The 18,426-nt window shown below is 38.0% G+C and overlaps 1 protein-coding gene across 3 annotated transcripts in view; it reads left to right on the top strand.

The window, feature by feature from the left end:
• Positions 1–18,426, top strand: part of KIF24 (kinesin family member 24) — a 59,008-nt gene that overhangs the window by 10,266 nt on the left and 30,316 nt on the right. For all 3 annotated transcript variants that reach the window (XM_014857397.3, XM_044757009.2, XM_044757010.2), the window contains 3 exons: positions 6,043–6,690; positions 11,151–11,340; positions 16,411–16,508. In XM_014857397.3, the coding sequence (XP_014712883.3) occupies positions 6,068–6,690; positions 11,151–11,340; positions 16,411–16,508 (911 nt within the window). In that variant the 5' untranslated portion in view covers positions 6,043–6,067. The remainder of the gene's footprint in view (positions 1–6,042; positions 6,691–11,150; positions 11,341–16,410; positions 16,509–18,426) is intronic.

The raw sequence follows: 18,426 nt of genomic DNA, 5'->3' as shown, positions 1-18,426 counted from the left end.
GTTGGGGCAGGTAGCAATCATCAGTGGGTGAAACCATTGGATTGACATTGATGAGAGAACTTTACAATGAAGGAATCAAGCTGCAATTTGCAGACATTTGTTTATGTTCCAATGTGATGTATTATGAAGCACATGGTAACACCTATGAAGTATTTTTGCCTGAAATATGTAACTTGATTCTAATATAGAGTTGCCAGATTAAGCCAAAACAACAACAGGACACCTAGTTAAATTTGAATTTTAGATGAACAGTGATTTTTTTTGGTATTAAGTAGGACCTATACTTGTAAGATACTTGGTTTCTGCAACAAGTCAATGGAATAGAAAGGAAAAAAGAAGGAATGGGGTACGGCCCTCTAAGAAAAAAAGACTTAAGAGACATAATAACCAAATGTGTGGACTGTGTTTGGATTCTGATTTGAACAAAAAGGTATTTTTGCAAAAAGAATTTTTAAAATATGTATTTAAAGATAAATCTTTTTAAAAGATAAATTTTTTAAACTTTTTATTTATTTATTTTTTTGGTGAGGAAGATTGTCCCTGAGCTAACATCTATGCCAGTCTCCCTCTATTTTGTATGTGGGATGCCGCCACAGCATGGCTTGATGAGTGGTGTGTCGGTCCGCACCCAGGATCTGAACCTGCGAACCCTGGGCCTCTGAAGTGGAATGTGTAAACTTAACCACTACGCCACTGGGCTGGCCCCAGAAGATATTTTTGAGATAATTGGGGAAATTAGATTATGGACTGAGTATAAGATAGCAAAGAATTATTTTTAGTTTTATTAGTTACAAAAATGGCATTGTGGTTATATAATAAAATATCCATTAAAAAATTAATTTAGACGTGAAGTGACATAATGTCTGGGATTTACTTTTGAATATTTCAGCAAAGAAAGGATAGAGGAAGCAAGTGTGGCAAATTTTGATAATTTAAGAATCTAGGGTGGATAATCAGGCTTCTGGGTGCTGAGGAAAATCCTCTTAAAATGATCCTTTGCTCCCATCCTCTTCTACCTACTGAACAGTAAACCCAATAATACAAATTAGATAATAGATCAAGATTTTAAGAGTAATTTACATTGAAATTGTCAATTTAAAATGACCCACCAGTAGACAAACACTGTCTTTACTTTAGGGGTTCACTCCAACAGGGTTTTTAAAATGGAATTCTGGTTTAACCAGATTAAATAAAATATTTTAGTAAAGCACCTAAGCATAGTGCCTAGCATAAAATAGAACTCAATAAATTTTAGTTTAATGAAATCATCAAAGTAGTATAACTGTGGACTATCTGCTGAGATAATAGGATTAGCCTTGTTATATAAAATGTTTCTTTGAACTATATGAAGTGTTCAGGGTGACGTTGGTAAAGACATTGTGTGTATTGGGCTGTTCTAGGTTCTAAGGACCGTGACATTATCTCCATTACCATGGGTGATGGAACTTGCAGAGAGGAAACTGAGAGAAAATAGCTCCATAGCTACATAAGCAGGCTTCCTGGAATCTTTTAATCATTTGCCTTGGGTAAAAAAGTAGAAATGATGGTACCTTTTGTCCTTTGTTTTGTCTAAGCAGATTCTGTTCATTCAATAAGTACTCGTTGAATACCTATCCAGCACAATGCTGGGCTGAGTGGGACTGTATTGCCTTTCTCTTTAAGAATTCACACTATAGTATAAGGCAGAGCCACCTTACATCATCTGTGGAACAAGTCTGGCAATAAGTTAAAAAGTTAAAAAATATATGAGTCTGTAATAAATGCCCTATCAGTTTTACAATCAAAACGCTTTTGGAGAGAGAAATCACATCTCCCTGGGGTAATTTGTTTATTCAGCAAACATTATTTATATAATAGTGTGGATTGTTTCGTTTGTTTTTTGTGTGAGGAAGATTGTCGCTGAGCTAACACCTGTGCCACTCTTCCTCTGTTTTATGTGGGTTACTGGCACAGTGTGGCTTGACTAGTGGGGCAAGGTCCACACCCAGGCTCCAAACCTGCAAACCCTGGGCCACCGAAGCGGAGCATGTGAACTTAACCACTGTGTCACAGGGCTGGCCCCAAGTGTGTGTGGATTGTTTCTAATGGCTATAACAAACAGCATATGAAAATGCTTATGTTAAATAAGAAAATAGATTGCAATATAGTTACGAGTACAATGTTATATACAATGTACAAAAATGCATTAAAAAGGCTAGAGGGAAGAACCACGATAGTAGTAAGTAAGTTGTATCAGGTCAATTTGGGGAGATTGGGAGGGACAGAGGTGGAAATATATTTTTAAAATAAATAACATAGTCACGTAGTTTCAAAATTTTAAAGACAACTGTTCTAGGTCCTGCTCTGGGTGATGGAGATGGCAGTGAAATAGAGATAACAATAGGAAAGGTAATAATAACTACCAGCATTTATTGGTACACAGGAGTCTCCTTTCCGTGCTTGCCTGCCACCAACCAGTTCCCTTCCACACAGAAACCAATATTATTACTTTCTTGTGTATCTTGCCATAGTTATTTTATGCCTGATAAGCAAATATATAGATCTGTTATAGATCAACGATCTCTTTCTCTTTTACAAACAGTATCTTTACTGTACAAACTATTCTGTACCTTGCTTTAGTCACTGAACAATACATTGGAGAGCTTTCTTTTTCTTCAGTGGTATATTGAGAGTTTACTTATTCTTTGTACTTGCTTTGTAGTATTCCATTTAATGGATTACCATAATTTATTTAACCAGTCCCTATTCCATTTCTTTGCTATTACATAAAGTGCTGCAGTGAATAACTTTGTACCTATGTCATTTTGTGCTTGTAGACAGTATCTGTAGGATAAGTTCCTAGAAGCAGAATTGCTGGGTCAGTGCATTTGCATTTGTAATTGTGGTAGATACAGATCAATGGAGTACAATCAGATATAGATCAATGGAGTACAATCAGAATCACCTGAGGAACTTTTTCAGCGTTCTTATGTCTGTCTCTCCTAAAATCTGGGAGGTTTTTTTATTTTTTATTTTTCTGTGGATCTGGGATGGAATTCAGGTATCTTTATTTTTTAAAGTTCCGGGTGGCCCCGTGGCCAAGTGGTTAAGTCTACATGCTCTGCTTCGTCGGCCCAGGGTTTCGCCAGTTCAAATCCCGGGCATGGACATGGCACTACTCATCAGGCCATGCTGAGGTGGCATCCCACATGCCACAACTGGAAGGACCCACATCTAAAAACACACAACTATGTACCGGGGGGCTTTGGGGAGAAAAAGGAAAAATTAAAAAAAAAAATCTAAAAAATAAAGTTCCTAGGGTGATTCTGATATTTACCCCAGAAGAAGAGAGGGGCTGCACCTTTGTAAAATGGAATGTGGTACAAAGCAGCATATCTAATTTAAAACAAAAGAACATGGACTAACTGTAGGGCTCAGAAAGGCACTGTGCTGCCAGTTTATGTAGAAGCATGCCGTTGGCTGCTTTAATCTGCATGTCCAGATAGATTCCTGCTGTCTCTGGCATCTTCCTCTCCCATAATGTTATGGGATATCTAAGCATTGTAAAATGAACATTAGTCTTGCAGATACTGCTTAAGGGATGCAGTAGAGGCCATGATTATCAGAGTTGGATTGGGAAGTGTTTGGTATGTCACCTAGGGGGTGGGTGTGTGAAATACAGGATCTTGTACCGCCTATGGAAATTGAGAAGACTGCATAGCATTTAACCTGTTCCCCTGGGTTAGGCTGAGCCAAATGGGGAATATAACTGCTTAGAAATAACTTAAAACACACCAAAACGTTGAAGACTTATTCTGTTCTACGTTCTGGGCTAGGTGGTGAAGATAGTAATACAGAAATAACAATCACAGCGGTAATGCCTACCAGCACTTACCGGGCACGAAGTATGTACTGGGCATTATGCGGAGAGTTTTGCAGGCATTTTCTCATTGAATCCTAACCCTAGGAACTGTGGGGACTATTTCATCCTCATTTTACAGTTGAGAAAAGTGAGTTTGAGATGTTAAATAAGTAACTTGCTGAAGATCATACATTTATCTACTTCATAAAGTTGTTTGGAGGTTAACAAAGTGCTTAGAACAGGGCCTGGTATGTGATAAGTGTTCAATATATGCTAGCTGCTATGATTATTACTGAAGCATGGAAGAAATACCAGTTATCCCTTACTAGGGCATACCTCATGGAAGAAAAATATGAACAGTTTTTCCTGGGAAAGATGGGTATTCCAGGTAGAAGAAACAGTAGTAAAGCGATTGGTGGCCTGGTTTAACTGCTGCGTAGGGTGCTTGGTGGTAAAATGATAAAAGAGTCTGAAAGATGAAAGAAATCTTCATGGGGGTGAGGGGGAGCTATTGTCTTGAAAGGGTGGGCATAACTCATTTTAGGAGGCAGAAGGAGTTGGGAACATTTCAGACAGACACAGCATTTAGAAAGGCATGGAAGGGGTGTTGCAGTTTTTCACTGCTGTGTAGTAAACTACCCTAAACCTTAGTGGCTTAAAACAATTACTGTTTTATTTGTTCACTGTTCTGTGAGTCAGATATTTGGGCTGGGCTGAGCTGGATAGTTGTGATCTCACCTGGGGTCATTCATGTGGCTGCAGTCGTCTGGTGGCCCCACTGGGGCTAAGAAGTCTGGGATGACTTCTCTCTTATGCCTGGCTTCCATGATGGCTGTTGGCTGGGCTTCTTCACACAGCAGCAGGAGAGTTCCAGGAGAACCATAGAAGCTGCCAGGCGCTCTTAAGGGCTAGGCATGGAAGTCGCATGTTGTCACTTCCACCACATCCTGATGGCCCAAATAAGTCACAAGGCCGGCCTAGATGCAAGGGGAGGAGAAATAGACTCCATCTCTTGATGGAAGGACCTGCGAAGAATTTGTGGCTTTTTTTATCTACAGCAAGTGGAAAAAGGCAAGATGAGTTTTGGATGTGCTACTTAGCCCTTTTGGCCTTTTCTTTAGCCTAAGTAGCATTTTCTCCAAGGTTAATTATACAAGGTCCTTTAATCATCTTTATTACCTAGCCCTGGCCTCTTTCTCTGTTTCTCCTAGAATAAAGGTAAAATATCAATTAAAATGAAAAACAGAAAAGCTTTACCAAGAACTAATTGAATTTTGAAAACTGAATTATAAAATAATTTTTTAAAAGAAAGTGTAGTTTATTTGCTTTTGAATATTCTCATGAACTCAAACTTGATTAACAGTGGTATAGAGAACTCCTCAGGGTCCTAACTTTAATAATAGACCAGGATTATGTGTTATTACCACATCATTTGTTAGCATTTAATTAAATATCTTGGTGTTAAAATTTTTAAAGCATTTTAAGTGCAACCATTTAAAATCTTGACCATAGTATTAATTTCCTAGGTAGGTTCTTTTATTCACATTCTGTACAGGTAGACATCTACAACCACCCACCTTTTACAATGATCTGAAATCCTCAATTAGTAGATTCTGAATTAATGATATTTTTGTCTCTTTATTGAACTAATTTTTACCAGTAGTCAGCAGGTACAAATGTGATTTACTCTGAGTTATATTTGTTATAATCCTCTGTGGTTTTCTATTTAATTCTGTTTTCCATTCCGAAAGAGTTCTTAGCCTTTGTTCATTAATCATGGGAAACAGTTGTACAACATGCCTTGACATTAACTTGAACGTCTAAAATTAGTCCTGCCACAATCAGTGGTTGGGAACAAGGTTTCAGTCGTTTGTGGCATGTGTTAAGTAGATATTGCATGGTTGGAAGGAACTCCTTAGAAGTAAGTAAGTGTCTTGTGTTACATGTGTGTGCATATACCTATGTATATATACAATTGAAAGTCTCTCTTTATTAAGCAGATGAACAAATTACATCTCTTACTACAAATGCATCATAAGCATCTTTGTTTACGTATTATGCTGTTTAATCATTTAAGAAGAAAAATATATTGTTTGAAAACTTTAGAATGGATTTTTCTGCATGTTTGTTTTGTGATTTTCGTTTTTTAAAGGAATAAGTGTATTAGATACATTTCAAGTGAACGATTTTTTTCTCTTCAGAGTTTATAGAAACCTATTCACAAAAATGGCATCCTGGTTGTATGAATGTCTTTGTGAAGCTGAACTTGCACAGTATTATCCTCATTTTACTGCTCTTGGCCTTCAGAAAATAGATGAATTAGCCAAGGTTACCATGAAGGACTACTCCAAATTGGGAGTCCATGACATGAATGACCGCAAACGTCTCTTCCGACTTATCAGAATCATTCAGATGATGCAGGAAGAAGACAAAGCAGTCAGTGGCCCCGAGCATCCTCTCCAGACAAGCAGCCTGTACAGCAAGCCTCGGGAATCCAGATCTGGCCCTCGGAGACAACTGCAGTTTGATTCTCCTGCTGACAACAAAGACAGAACTACCAGCAACTATGGGTTTGAAATGTGCAATTTATCAGATTTTTCTGAAAATGAACAGAAGTTTAGTTACTTAAAGGTGCCGGAGCACATGCTACCAGATGATTTCCAGTACTGTACAGAAACCAGAATTCTGAATGCCACAGCTGCTGATTCCTGTGTGCAAACAGAAACTAACACTTCACTCTCTTCATCAAATCACTTTTCTCCAAGACTGGGGGTTTGTGATAGTCCCATTATTCAAAGAGTCTCTCATGTTTCAGGGTATAACTATGGAATCCCTGATTCTTGTATCAGGTAATAATTTATTTTTATTTATTTATTTATATATATATTTTCTTGCTGGGAAAGATTCGCCCTGAGCTAACATCTGTTGCCAGTCTTCCTCTCACTCTCTTTTTTTTCCCCTCTCCCCCAAATCCCAGTACATAATTGTATATTCTAATTGTAAATCCTTCTAGTTCTCCTATGTGGAACGCCACCTCAGCATGGCTACTGACAGACAAGTAGTGTGGTTCCACACCCGAGAACCAAACCCAGACCCTCAAAGCAGAGCATTATGGAACTTTAACCACTAGGCCATCAGAGCTGGCTCTAACCCCCCTCCACCCAACCCCGCCAAGAGAGAGTAACCTCAGGCAAGGGCAGGCCTATGCATGGACAGAGGGGGCAACTACTCTTTATTTACAGAAAATGATAGTGAACAGTTTCTGCATCAATAATAGAAATACCTTGATGGGGAAAATTAATGAGGCATTGGGACTTTCCAGATGGGAGAAGGATGATACTGTTCACATACATCAAGGAGCTGCTACTCGCCAGGATCTGCTATTATTCCTGCAGTAGACCTATTTCTATTATTTATTATAGTGTAACATGATAACGTCTAGTGCACTCATGAAGGTAAAATAGTTAACTAGCCTTTTGCAGTGGAAAAAAAATTTACATAATCCACAGGATTTTTTTTTAAGGCTGTCAGATTCACTTCAACCAACCAGGAAATATAAAGCTTAGTTAAAAACAAAAAGCATGTAGTTGAATTAAGTAGGTATTTGGAACAGTTAGTTTACCTGTACACATTGAAGTATGGTCCTGATTTTTAGTGCTTTCTACAATTCTAGCCCTGGAAGAATAGATGATTTTGGTGACTGCAAAAAAGTAAGACACTTTTGATGGAGTTTAGAGTTTGAGAGTCAGGATAACAATAAGTTATTTTCACCTAGTGCTTCAAATTAGAGTTTGAAGTATCGAGTAATCCCTAATACTAACATTAGTATAATAGAAAATATGTTCTTTTAAAAATAACTGTTCGTTGTTTTGTTATTTTAGAAGTTATAGATGGTAAGTTATGGAGAAACAAAATATATTCTTAAGCCACATTTTTTTTTTTTTTTAAGATTTTATTTTTTCCTTTTTCTCCCCAAAGCCCCCCCGGTACATAGTTGTATATTCTTCATTGTGGGTCCTTCTAGTTGTGGCATGTGGGACGCTGCCTCAGCGTGGCCTGATGAGCAGTGCCATGTCCGCGCCCAGGATTCGAACCAACGAAACACTGGGCCGCCTGCAGCGGAGCGCGCGAACTTAACCACTTGGCCACAGGGCCAGCCCCAAGCCACATTTTTTTTAAAGGCTTAAAACAAGGTATTTACGTCTAGTCTTATTTTGGCCAACGTTTCAGATAATGTCATAACCAACCAGTTCTTTTATTCCAAAAAAATAGAAGATCCAATTTTAAAGGTAAAAATATCATTAGTATTTGAAATACATAAGTGAAATTTTTTTTAAGGTTTTTCTTTTCCTCTTTCTCCCTAAAGCCCCCGGGTACATAGTTGTGCATTTTTAGTTGTGGGTCCTTCTAGCTGTGGTGTGTGGGACACTGCCTCAGCATGGCTTGATGAGCAGTGCCATGTCAGTGCCCAGGATCCAAACTGGCGAAACCCTGGGCCACCGAAGTGTAGCACGTGAACTTAACCACTCAGCCACGGGGCCGACCCCTACATGAGTGAATTTTGTACTGTTTCTGAAAATTTTTTATTTATTTATTTTTTGAGGAAGAGTACCCCTGAGCTAACGTCTGCCACCAATCCTCCTTCTTTTGCTGAGGAAGACTGGCCCTCAGCTAACATCTGTGCCCATCTTCCTCTACTTTCTATGTGGGACACCCACCACAGCATGGCTTGCCAAGCTGTGTGTAGGTCCATAACTTGGATCCTAACCAGTGAAGCCCAGGCCCCCGAAGCAGAATGTGCGGACTTAACCGCTGTGCCACTGGTCTGGCCCCTGAAAATTTTTTTTTTTGGCTTGGTTTAGTGGAGCACAGAACCTATAGTACTGTTTTCTTCTTTTAATTGTGAGAGGGCTAGATTGTTCCATGACCATCAAAGCCAGGATTGTTCCTGTCCTCTTGGTTAGCTCAGTGGTGAAAGAACAAATATCTTTTTGAATAGTATGGTCTTTTATTGAACAACACATAAAAATCTAAATTGGAATTATTTATATATAGAATCAAGATACCACTTTGCATTTTTATTTGGACAGAATGGATATTTTAGTTTAAATATTGCTATTTCGTTTATTGGCAAATACTAAGTACCACTTCTGCTAGGCCCTATTCTAGCTATAAAGATAATTAGGATATCTGGAGACTCTTAGGGAACAATGTGATGGGAAAGACAGACAGACAACCATGTGGTGAGGTAAGTGCTCTTATAGAGGTTTATACGTGACAAACCCAGAGCAAAAGCTGTTCAATTGAGCTTTCTCACTTTTTATATCATTATTGTCTCACCCTTCCCATTCTTTATTGTATTAGAGAAATGGAGGTAAGGAAGTACATTTTCCCCAGTAATCCTCAATATTGTCTTCTCACCCAAACCCTAAGTAGGAATCAGGCTTTCAGAAACCTGAGAAACTCCCTCACCAACTTAAGGCTTGCTGTTAGGGAGTCATCCTATCCAAAGGGCATTCTCTTTGAATGCTTCAAGTCAGGTAAGTTCAAAGTAAATTGCCAGCCTCAGAATTTTAATAGAAGTCTAAGGCATTTAGACAACTGGTTGCCCTGACTTATTTAACATCTTGAATAGACCTAACTCCAGCTGTCTTAACTCTTTGCATGTCAGACAGATAGAGTTTATTTCTTCTAGAGAAGATTGGGCATTAAAACTAAAGCCTTTTAGGAGAAGAACATTCATTCCTTCTTGCCCCTTGAACTTGCAAACTGCAGTCCTTTGTCCATATGACGTATCCTACTGTCCCTGGTCAATTTTGAAAAGGACATTTTCTGTCCTCTTTGATTAGCTTTATACGATTAGGTTATTAATACTCATCAACAACTAGAGATTTTGACACAAGGCCCATGTTAAAATGATACATTAAAAATTTGTTTTTTCTTGTAAAAAATTGAACATATGCAATAAAAGAGACTAGAACAATGAACCCCTCTATGCCCATCAACCACTTTAAATGATTGTCAAGATTTTGCCACACTCAAAAATCGTACATTTTTAGAAGTCTGCTATATGTAAGTTAAAAAAACAAAACATGCTTTCAAAGCCTTGAGCAGTCCTTTACACATTACATTAGGGATTTTATTTGCTACTTTTTACAAATTTAGATCCTGGCAAAAAATAATTTTCCAGCCAGTTGGAGGGCTCAGAAAATTGGAATTGATATGAAACAATTATATAGTGAAATATTCTGTGTAAAATCTATTATTAAAGGCTTTATAGGGGCTATTAATCAATTCTAAAGTGTAAAGGAAAGGAATAATTTGTCTTGCTAAGACATTCGTAGCTTATAAACCAAAGGCATTAATCCTGGTAAAATACCTACTTGTAAGAATCCTGTTTTCTTTTCACCTAGCTTAAGAGGAATTTCAGCATAGGGAGGTGGTCAGTTCTTAGATGTATACGTATATACTACCATTAGGCTCAGCAAACAAACCTGATGAATTTTATATTCCTAACCCAAGGAATATTGCCTCAAATATTCTGTATGTTAAGGTTGATGAGTTCGCTGAAATCAGAGCCAGAGAAGAAATGCATCTGAATAGAAGAGTGAATTAGTGGTGAACAGCACCAGTCATAAAATTGTCCTGGGAAGAAGGAATACAGGATTGTGTTCTAACAAACAAATATGTATCAGGGTGGGCAGAAAGAGGAAGTAAGAGAACAAGACAAAGGGAGGGACAGAATATGCCTGGAAAGAACAAGGGGAAAGTACATTGAAACCTACCACCTAATTCAAGGTATTTAGTAAACCCAGGTAGGATTTAAAAAAACAATTAGATTAGTCAAGAAAACAGTAAATGTACAAGAATAACTGGATGGAAAGGAAGCCAAGATACGAGGGTTTGGGTCTTGTAAAGGCCTTTGGAGGGGTGGTGGTAGCATATTAGGTGAGATTTTGAGGATTAACCAGCCTGTTTTGGGGGCATAAAGAAAGCGCATATGTCATCCATCATGAGAAGGCTTTTGGAAGACCACATCTAGAAGCCAAACACACAAGTCTTGGAACTAAAGCAACTCTGAGGGGTTTTGGGTTTATTTTTATTTGTTGGCAGAACAAAGGGTGGAGTAGGGAGGAAGATAGAAATAATTGGGAGGATTTAGCTAGTAAAAGAACCTTTTCAGTGTCAACACTTTAATGTGTAACTTTATATTTCACCTAATAGATAACAAAGTGTACTGATACTTTGACCTCCTAAGTAGCTTTATTCCATTATTAAAAATTAAAGCCCACTTATAAACATATATCAGGCAGAACACCTCAGAGAAAGAAAATCCTTGGACTGAAATGGAGAAAATCAGAGTTTGTGTTCGAAAACGCCCTCTAGGCGTGAGGGAGGTACGTCGTGGAGAAATTAATATTATTACTGTAGAAGACAAAGAAACTCTACTTGTTCATGAGAAGAAAGAAGCTGTTGACCTCACACAATATATTCTGCAGGTATGGTGCTTTCCTTTTGTATTCGGAACTAATATCGAATGTATCAGTTTTTTGCTTTTTGTTTGATTGGCAACATACAAATTCTGAAATCCATTTCTGGTTTGGGTGTTGGCATTCATTCCTGATATGACATTGCATTAAATCATTGGTACCCTGGGCCTTCATTTTTAAAAAAATCTAGTGCAACGGGAGATACCGAAACATAATTCCTCCACTCTAATGCAGTAGAGTTGCAGCATACATTCACTTAACACGCTTTACATGAATTTAATTATAGATACTCAGCCGAAAAGGGGAATGAGGGGATAAAAAGAATTTAATGAATTGGTGGTAGACGGAACCAGTCACTGAGCATATGTCCCAGAGTGACTGAGATGGTCACACAGTCCGTCTCAATTCTCACCTGTCTCTCACAGGATAAACTTCTTGCTCTGCTCAGTGTGAGTCAGGGGTTTAATGATGAAGGATATATTTTTAAGCAACAAGGCCCCAGATTACCAGCCAAGTGCTTATTTTTATTCTTACATGTCTGGGTTTAGACTTAATTTGGTGGAGATTGGGCTCTTGAGCAGTCCACTTTGTCCAGGGTAGATTGCAGTGGGTAAATATAACCCTAGGATATGTTTTCACGTCTAACATATGAAGTTTAAATAAAACACTCATTGCTTGGACGCATAAAAATTGTTCACTCCCTGCCGAAATGATCACAAGAGTCCAAGGAGAAAGGGTTTAGTACTGAAAGGAACTTATTTGAAGCTGATAGGTACCCTTGCAATAACTTCAGTCTCACATGGGAGCAGCAAATTCCATAGATGTAAGATACTGTCATTTAGTATCACATTTAAAATTGTGAAGCGATTATGAATAATCTAAAACGGGATAATCCACCAGATATTAAGATATGGGAATTCAGAGTTTCTCTTACTCTGAATTTGCCTCCCTAAATGTTCATACTGTGTTCATTCTATCCTCTCTCTCTCTCTCGTTTTCTTGCCTCAAAACCCAGTAGAGAGTAGAGAGAAAAAAAAGTGGTGAATTAATCTCGTGTGCTAGAAATTCACCTTAGTCAGCTGAGATCTTACTCTGCTAGAATAAATCCTTTAACACTGAAGTCAAATTGTTAACACTTTCCCCCCTTTTTATGCTTGAATTGTTCTTCTTTTTCTTTAGTTACCGAAGTAGGGTTTCACAGTGACATTTGAAGTAATCCGCTGAGTCTTTCTATGGACATTAAATTACTAAGCCACTGTATAACCAACCCAATCACTTGAACAGCCTTATTGATTGCTGATCAATGCACAATCTATTAGGCCTAGGTGGGAGGTATTTATTTTGAAGATGGTCCAAATGACCAATTAGTTGTAATGCTATCTAGTTCTGTGGCTACTTATAGCCATAGTAATAGCCCCATCTAATCACCATCTACCCAAGACTGCATTAATGATGCTTCTGTCACAGTAATGCCCTCAAGGAGGCATCATCTTATCTTTTGTCTTTTTCCATTATCTCAAAACACAATAACTTCACTTCTTTGTCATTACCATTGGTCAATACTTATTGAATACCCATAGTTTCCAGAGCACTTTCTCTGCTGTTTGAACTTTGGACCTTTGCTCTCATAGGTCAAAGTCCTTACCTATCAATGCTGTGCTATAAAAGTGGTGGGCGAGCTTCCCCCACCCGCCCCCACCCCCACTTTTTCTTTCCTTAAGTAAGAAGAAGAAAAGAGAGGTTCACAGTAAAGCAGAGCAAATAAATATTGATCCTAGATTCTTTGGGTTTTATTTTTAAACTTATTCAGGAATTCAAACAATAGGTTTTTGTGTCCATTTAATTATCTTCTTTTGTTACTTAGTATATATGATCATATACATAGCTGTGTGCTGTCTTGCTTACCGTTAAATTTTATATTAACATAATAAATGAAAAAACAAGGAAACAAATCTGTATATGTTTCATTACAGTTTCTTAAATAAGTAAAAAATATAGAGAGAAAAGATGGGAATGAAATATATCAAAAAGTCAACAGTGGCTATCTCTGGGTAGTAAGATTTATAGATAATTTGATTTTCTTCTCTATTGTTTTTGAAATATTCTACAATCTGCTGTGTAACTTTTATATAAAAAGTAAAAACTTTTGAATAGATTTACCTATTTCAAAATCAAAAGGTACAAAAAGGTATGCAATGAAAAGTATCTCTAATCTCATTTCTTCCTTGAAGGCAACCACTGTTATGTGTTCTAAGTATATCTTCCCAGAGATATTCTATAAATACAGATTACATTTATAATCAGAAAAAAACTTATTTAAAAAATAATCTATGAAACTTTGATCATATCGAGGCTAAAGTGAGTGTTAGTCCAACCTCATTGATAAAGTGTAATCAAATGAAAGGATGTGTGATGCAGAGGACTTTATGAATTGTAATAATCATCATGTATGTTCACATGTCTTTCAAGAAAGACACTTAGAAAACGACTGAAAAAATCAATACCTAAATCCTATTGGAAGAAAACATACTAATTCCTTCAGTCAATAAGTGCTTTCTACTCTAGAGCTAAAGTTATTCATGAGCACTTACAGAAGGAGAGGAAGAATAACCATATACTCAGTGAAATAAAAGAAAACCAAAAAAATGTATTCCCACATTTACTTCTGTTTACTTTTTCTTATTTTCCTGAAATTGCCAAATATATATATTTTTTTACTTTTGATGTCATACTTAACTATGAAAACCTGCAGTAATATTTGAGCAATGAATGGATTTGTCTCATTGCTGAAAGACCAGTTATGAGTTAGATATAAATCATGTTCATTAAAGCCAGATTTTAGAAATATATTTTACTCCTTATTACTACCATTTTCAAGCTTAATCAAAAGTTTAATGAACCCCCAGTGTACCTATCACCCAGCTTCAACAGTTATAAACATTTTATGATTCTTAAAATCATATCACATTTTTCAAAGCACCAGAGGTTCACAGATCTCTTTGTCTTGCTGCACGGATTCATTATTTTTCTCACCTACTAACTTTTGGAATTTTGTTTTGTTTTGTTTTTGGTGAGGAAGATTGGCCCCGAGCCAATGCCTGTTGCCAATCTTCCTCTTTTTGCTTGGGGAAGATTGTCGCTGAGCTAACATCTGTGCCAATCTTCCTCTATTTTGTGTGGGATGCCGGCACAGCATGGCTTGATGAGTGGTGCTAGGTCCGCACCCAGGATCCAAACCTGCAAACTCCAGGCCACCAAAGCAAAGCATTACTATGCCATCAGGCTGGCCCCTGGAGATTTTTTTTGAAGTGATAAATTTGACTTTGTGGGCTTAACTTTCTTCTCAGATGACCTAACAAGTTTCCATTCTGATATAATGGTACAGGAAACAGAATTGAACCTGGGGTAGAGTACCCCACAATAAATTGACCCAAGTCTATTTTTCTGGATTTGCCCATACAGTTTTTCCTTAACTGGGTATTTAGAGCAGACCCAAAAGGTAGCAGAAGATAGGACCTCATTTCTCATTCAGTGTGTATGGACTCAATGGCCCTCAGCCATTATGATGCTACAGTCAGGCTTAAAATTACTAGGGTTTCTACTCAGATACAGTTGGGCTGCCAACATGTAAGCCTCTAAATTATGCAGACAATATGGCTGCTGAACTAATGCTTTCTAGAGCCAGTTTAATGGGGTCTCCTATATCTCCTCTTCTAGATTACAATGGTTTTTCATTTGGGGGTCATCTTGGACTCCTTTCTCTCCCCAGCTCCCCACATCCAGTCATTTGCCAAATTTCTCATGTGTCCATCTCCTCTTTATTTCCGTCGTCATCATCTAATTTAGACCTTTCTTACCTCACCACTGAAGTACTAGTTTCCCTGTTCCCAGTCCATTCACAGTGTGAAGCCAGATTAATCTTCCAGTAAAATGGCTCAGATCATCCCTCTCCTTTGCGAAGTTTTTATTGTCTTTCCACTGTTGACTGAATTAAATATGAGCCTTCCACCCCCTGCCTTAAGGCTGGTGTTCCAAGACCCCTACGACATAGTCCTCACTCATTATTCTAGCCTTCTCTTTTACTTTTTTACCTACCAAGAACCTGTTATTTCAACCACATTGAACTCTCCCTGTTCTCTAAACATTCCGTGTGCTTTCCTGCTTTGACTCTTTGCTCGTGTTTCTCCCGTGCCTGGAATACCTTCCCTGCCTCCATCTCTACCTCTCAAATTCCTCTTCTTTCCCGTGGTCCATTCTCAGTACAGTCTTCCATACTGTCTGTCCCAGTCAGAGGGCATATGTTCTTCAAGTTTTTTCCACCTTATAGTCATTGGTATATTTGTCTGGATTAACATCTGTAGATGGTGGGATGGGGTAATGGTAGGGTAAAAACGTCTGTATCTGTGGGCCCCTTGAAGTACCTACTGCAATATACGTGCTACCAGTTGAGCAATGAATGTTTACAGAATAAAAAGTTAAGCTATGTAACCTATAGAATGGATATCTTCCCCCAGAATTCCCCCAAAATTTCAAATATGCTGGCCCTAGCTGGGCTATGAGGAAAATCATAGAATTCAGTTCCTCTCCTGACCTGAGGAGGATTGGCTCACTCTTGTACTCATCAGTTTACTTCACTTAAGTGAGAACAAAAATTGTGTGCCTTAGTTTTTACGTTATAAGAACATGTCTACAGGGGCCACCTGGTGGCGTAGTGGTTAAGTTCACACACTCCGCTTCGGTGGCCCAGGGGTCACAGGCCTGGATCCCAGACTCGGACCTACACACTGCTTATCACCCCACGCTGTGGCAGGCGTCCTACATATAAAATAGAGGAAGATGGGCACAGATGTTAGCTCAGGGCTAATCTTCCTCACCAAAAACAAAACATGTCTACAGAGATCTCAAGTAAAAGAAGGCCCTGTCATTTGAGAGCTGTTGATTACTTGTTTAATCTCTGTTTGTGATGGTCAGTTACTCTTAGTTAAAAATGTCTTATGCCTTTATCATGTGTTAACTAGAATAGTGGTAAAGAAAATCCAGAAAATGTCTCTTTCTATAAAAACCAAATTTCTTTTTCAGCATGTTTTTTATTTCGATGAAGTCTTTGGTGAGGCGTGCACCAATCGGGATGTCTACATGAAGACTACTCACCCACTCATTCAGCATATTTTCACTGGGTATGGTAGGAATTATTTGCTTCTCTTGGTGTTTACTTTCTATCTTCCATAAATCATATTTCTTTATAAATGTCACTTGTGCTTTTCAATTCTTTTTTTTTTTTTGAAGTTTGGCACCTGAGCTAACAACTGTTGCCAATCTTCTTCTTTTTCATTTTTTTTTTTCTTTTTCTCCCCAAATCCCCCCAGTACATAGTTGTGTATTTTAGTTGTGGATCCTTCTAGTTGTGGTATGTGGGACACTGCCTCAACATGGCCTGATGAGTGGTGCCATATCTGTGCCCAGGATCTGAACCAGTGAAACCCTGGGCCGCCAAAGTGGAGCGTGCAAACTTAACCACTTGGCCATGGGGCCAGCCCTCAATTCTTTTGAATTAAACGTGGATTTTTGTTTTAATCTAATGAATTTAAATCAGACTCTTCTGAAAAATTCAGTGTCTCTATTTACAGGATTTACCAAGCATTTGGAAATTTTCAGCAGAATTTCCTTTACACTCATGATATTGATTCTCTGTGCTTAGCAGACAAATATAAGCTGACAACAACATAATTTCATCAAAGTCCTCAGAATAAAAAAGTTTAAGTGGTTGTAGCTAGTCTGAACTTTTAATAATAGGAATTGTGTATTCTAGCTATAGTTGCATTAATTTTTTCGTTGGAGTAGGATAAATAAGTGACTATCACTTTATCTACTTTTTTGAAATGTATTTTTAAAATTTTGAAATAATTATTCACACTTAATAAACATTGAATGGGGCAGACAAGGTACTAGAGGCTTCTGTTGTATATTTAAAATGTAGGCACGCACAGATAGAAAATGCTGAACAGCCTTCTAGAGTTACTGATTCCAGAGTATTTTCACTTTTATTTTTTTAAATAACTTTTATAATTTTTAAAAATTGAGGTGTAACAGGGGCTGGCCCCGTGGCCGAGTGGTTAAGTTTGCGCGCTCCGCTGCAGGCGGCCCAGTGTTTCGTCGGTTCGAATCCTGGGCGCGGACATGGCACTGCTCGTCAGACCACGCTGAGGCAGCGTCCCACATGCCACAACTAGAGGAACCCACAACGAAGAATACACAACTATGTACCGGGGGGCTTTGGGGAGAAAAAGGAAAAAATAAAATCTTTAAAAAAAAATAAATAAATAAAAATAAAATAAAAAAAAAAAATTGAGGTGTAATTTACATGTAATAAGGTGCACAGATCTTAAGAACTATTCAGGTTTGATGAGTTATGATGGTTGTATATATCTGAGTAGCCAATACCTGGAACAGGATGTGGAACATTTCCCTCACCCCAGAAAGTTCTCATATCCCCTTTTAGTTAATCCTCCACCTTCACCCCCGGGTCTTGTATAACCGCTGACTTGCTTTCTATCGCTATAAATTAGTTTTGCCTGGTCTAGAATGTCATAGAAATATTACAATATATATTCTTTTATGCCTGGCTTCTTTTGCTTAGTATAATTTTTTTATATTAGTACATGTTGTTGCATGTATCCATGGTTTTTATTGCTAAGTAATATTCTCTTCTGTGAACTTATCACAATTTGTTTATCCATTCTCCTGTTGATGGACATTTGGGTTGTTTCCAGTTTTGGACTGTTATGAATAAAGCTGTATAAACATTCTTATATGAGTCTTTTGTGGACATGTTTTCACTTATCTTGGATAAAAACCTAGAAATGGGGCTGGCCCAGTGGCATAGTGGTTAAGTTCACGCATTCTGCTTCAGTGGCCCGGGGTTTGTTGGTTCAGATCCCAGGCACGGACCTATGCACCACCTATCGATCCACACTGTGACAGGCTTCCAAGTATAAAATAAAGGAAGATGGACACAGATGTTAGCCCAGGGCCACTCTTCCTTAGCCAAAAGAGGAGGATTGGTGGCAGATGTTAGCTCAGGGCTAATCTTCCTCA

This window comes from Equus asinus, chromosome 23 (genome assembly GCF_041296235.1).
Source record: "Equus asinus isolate D_3611 breed Donkey chromosome 23, EquAss-T2T_v2, whole genome shotgun sequence".
NCBI lineage: Eukaryota > Metazoa > Chordata > Mammalia > Perissodactyla > Equidae > Equus > Equus asinus.
This window is presented reverse-complemented; position numbering and strand designations above follow the sequence as displayed.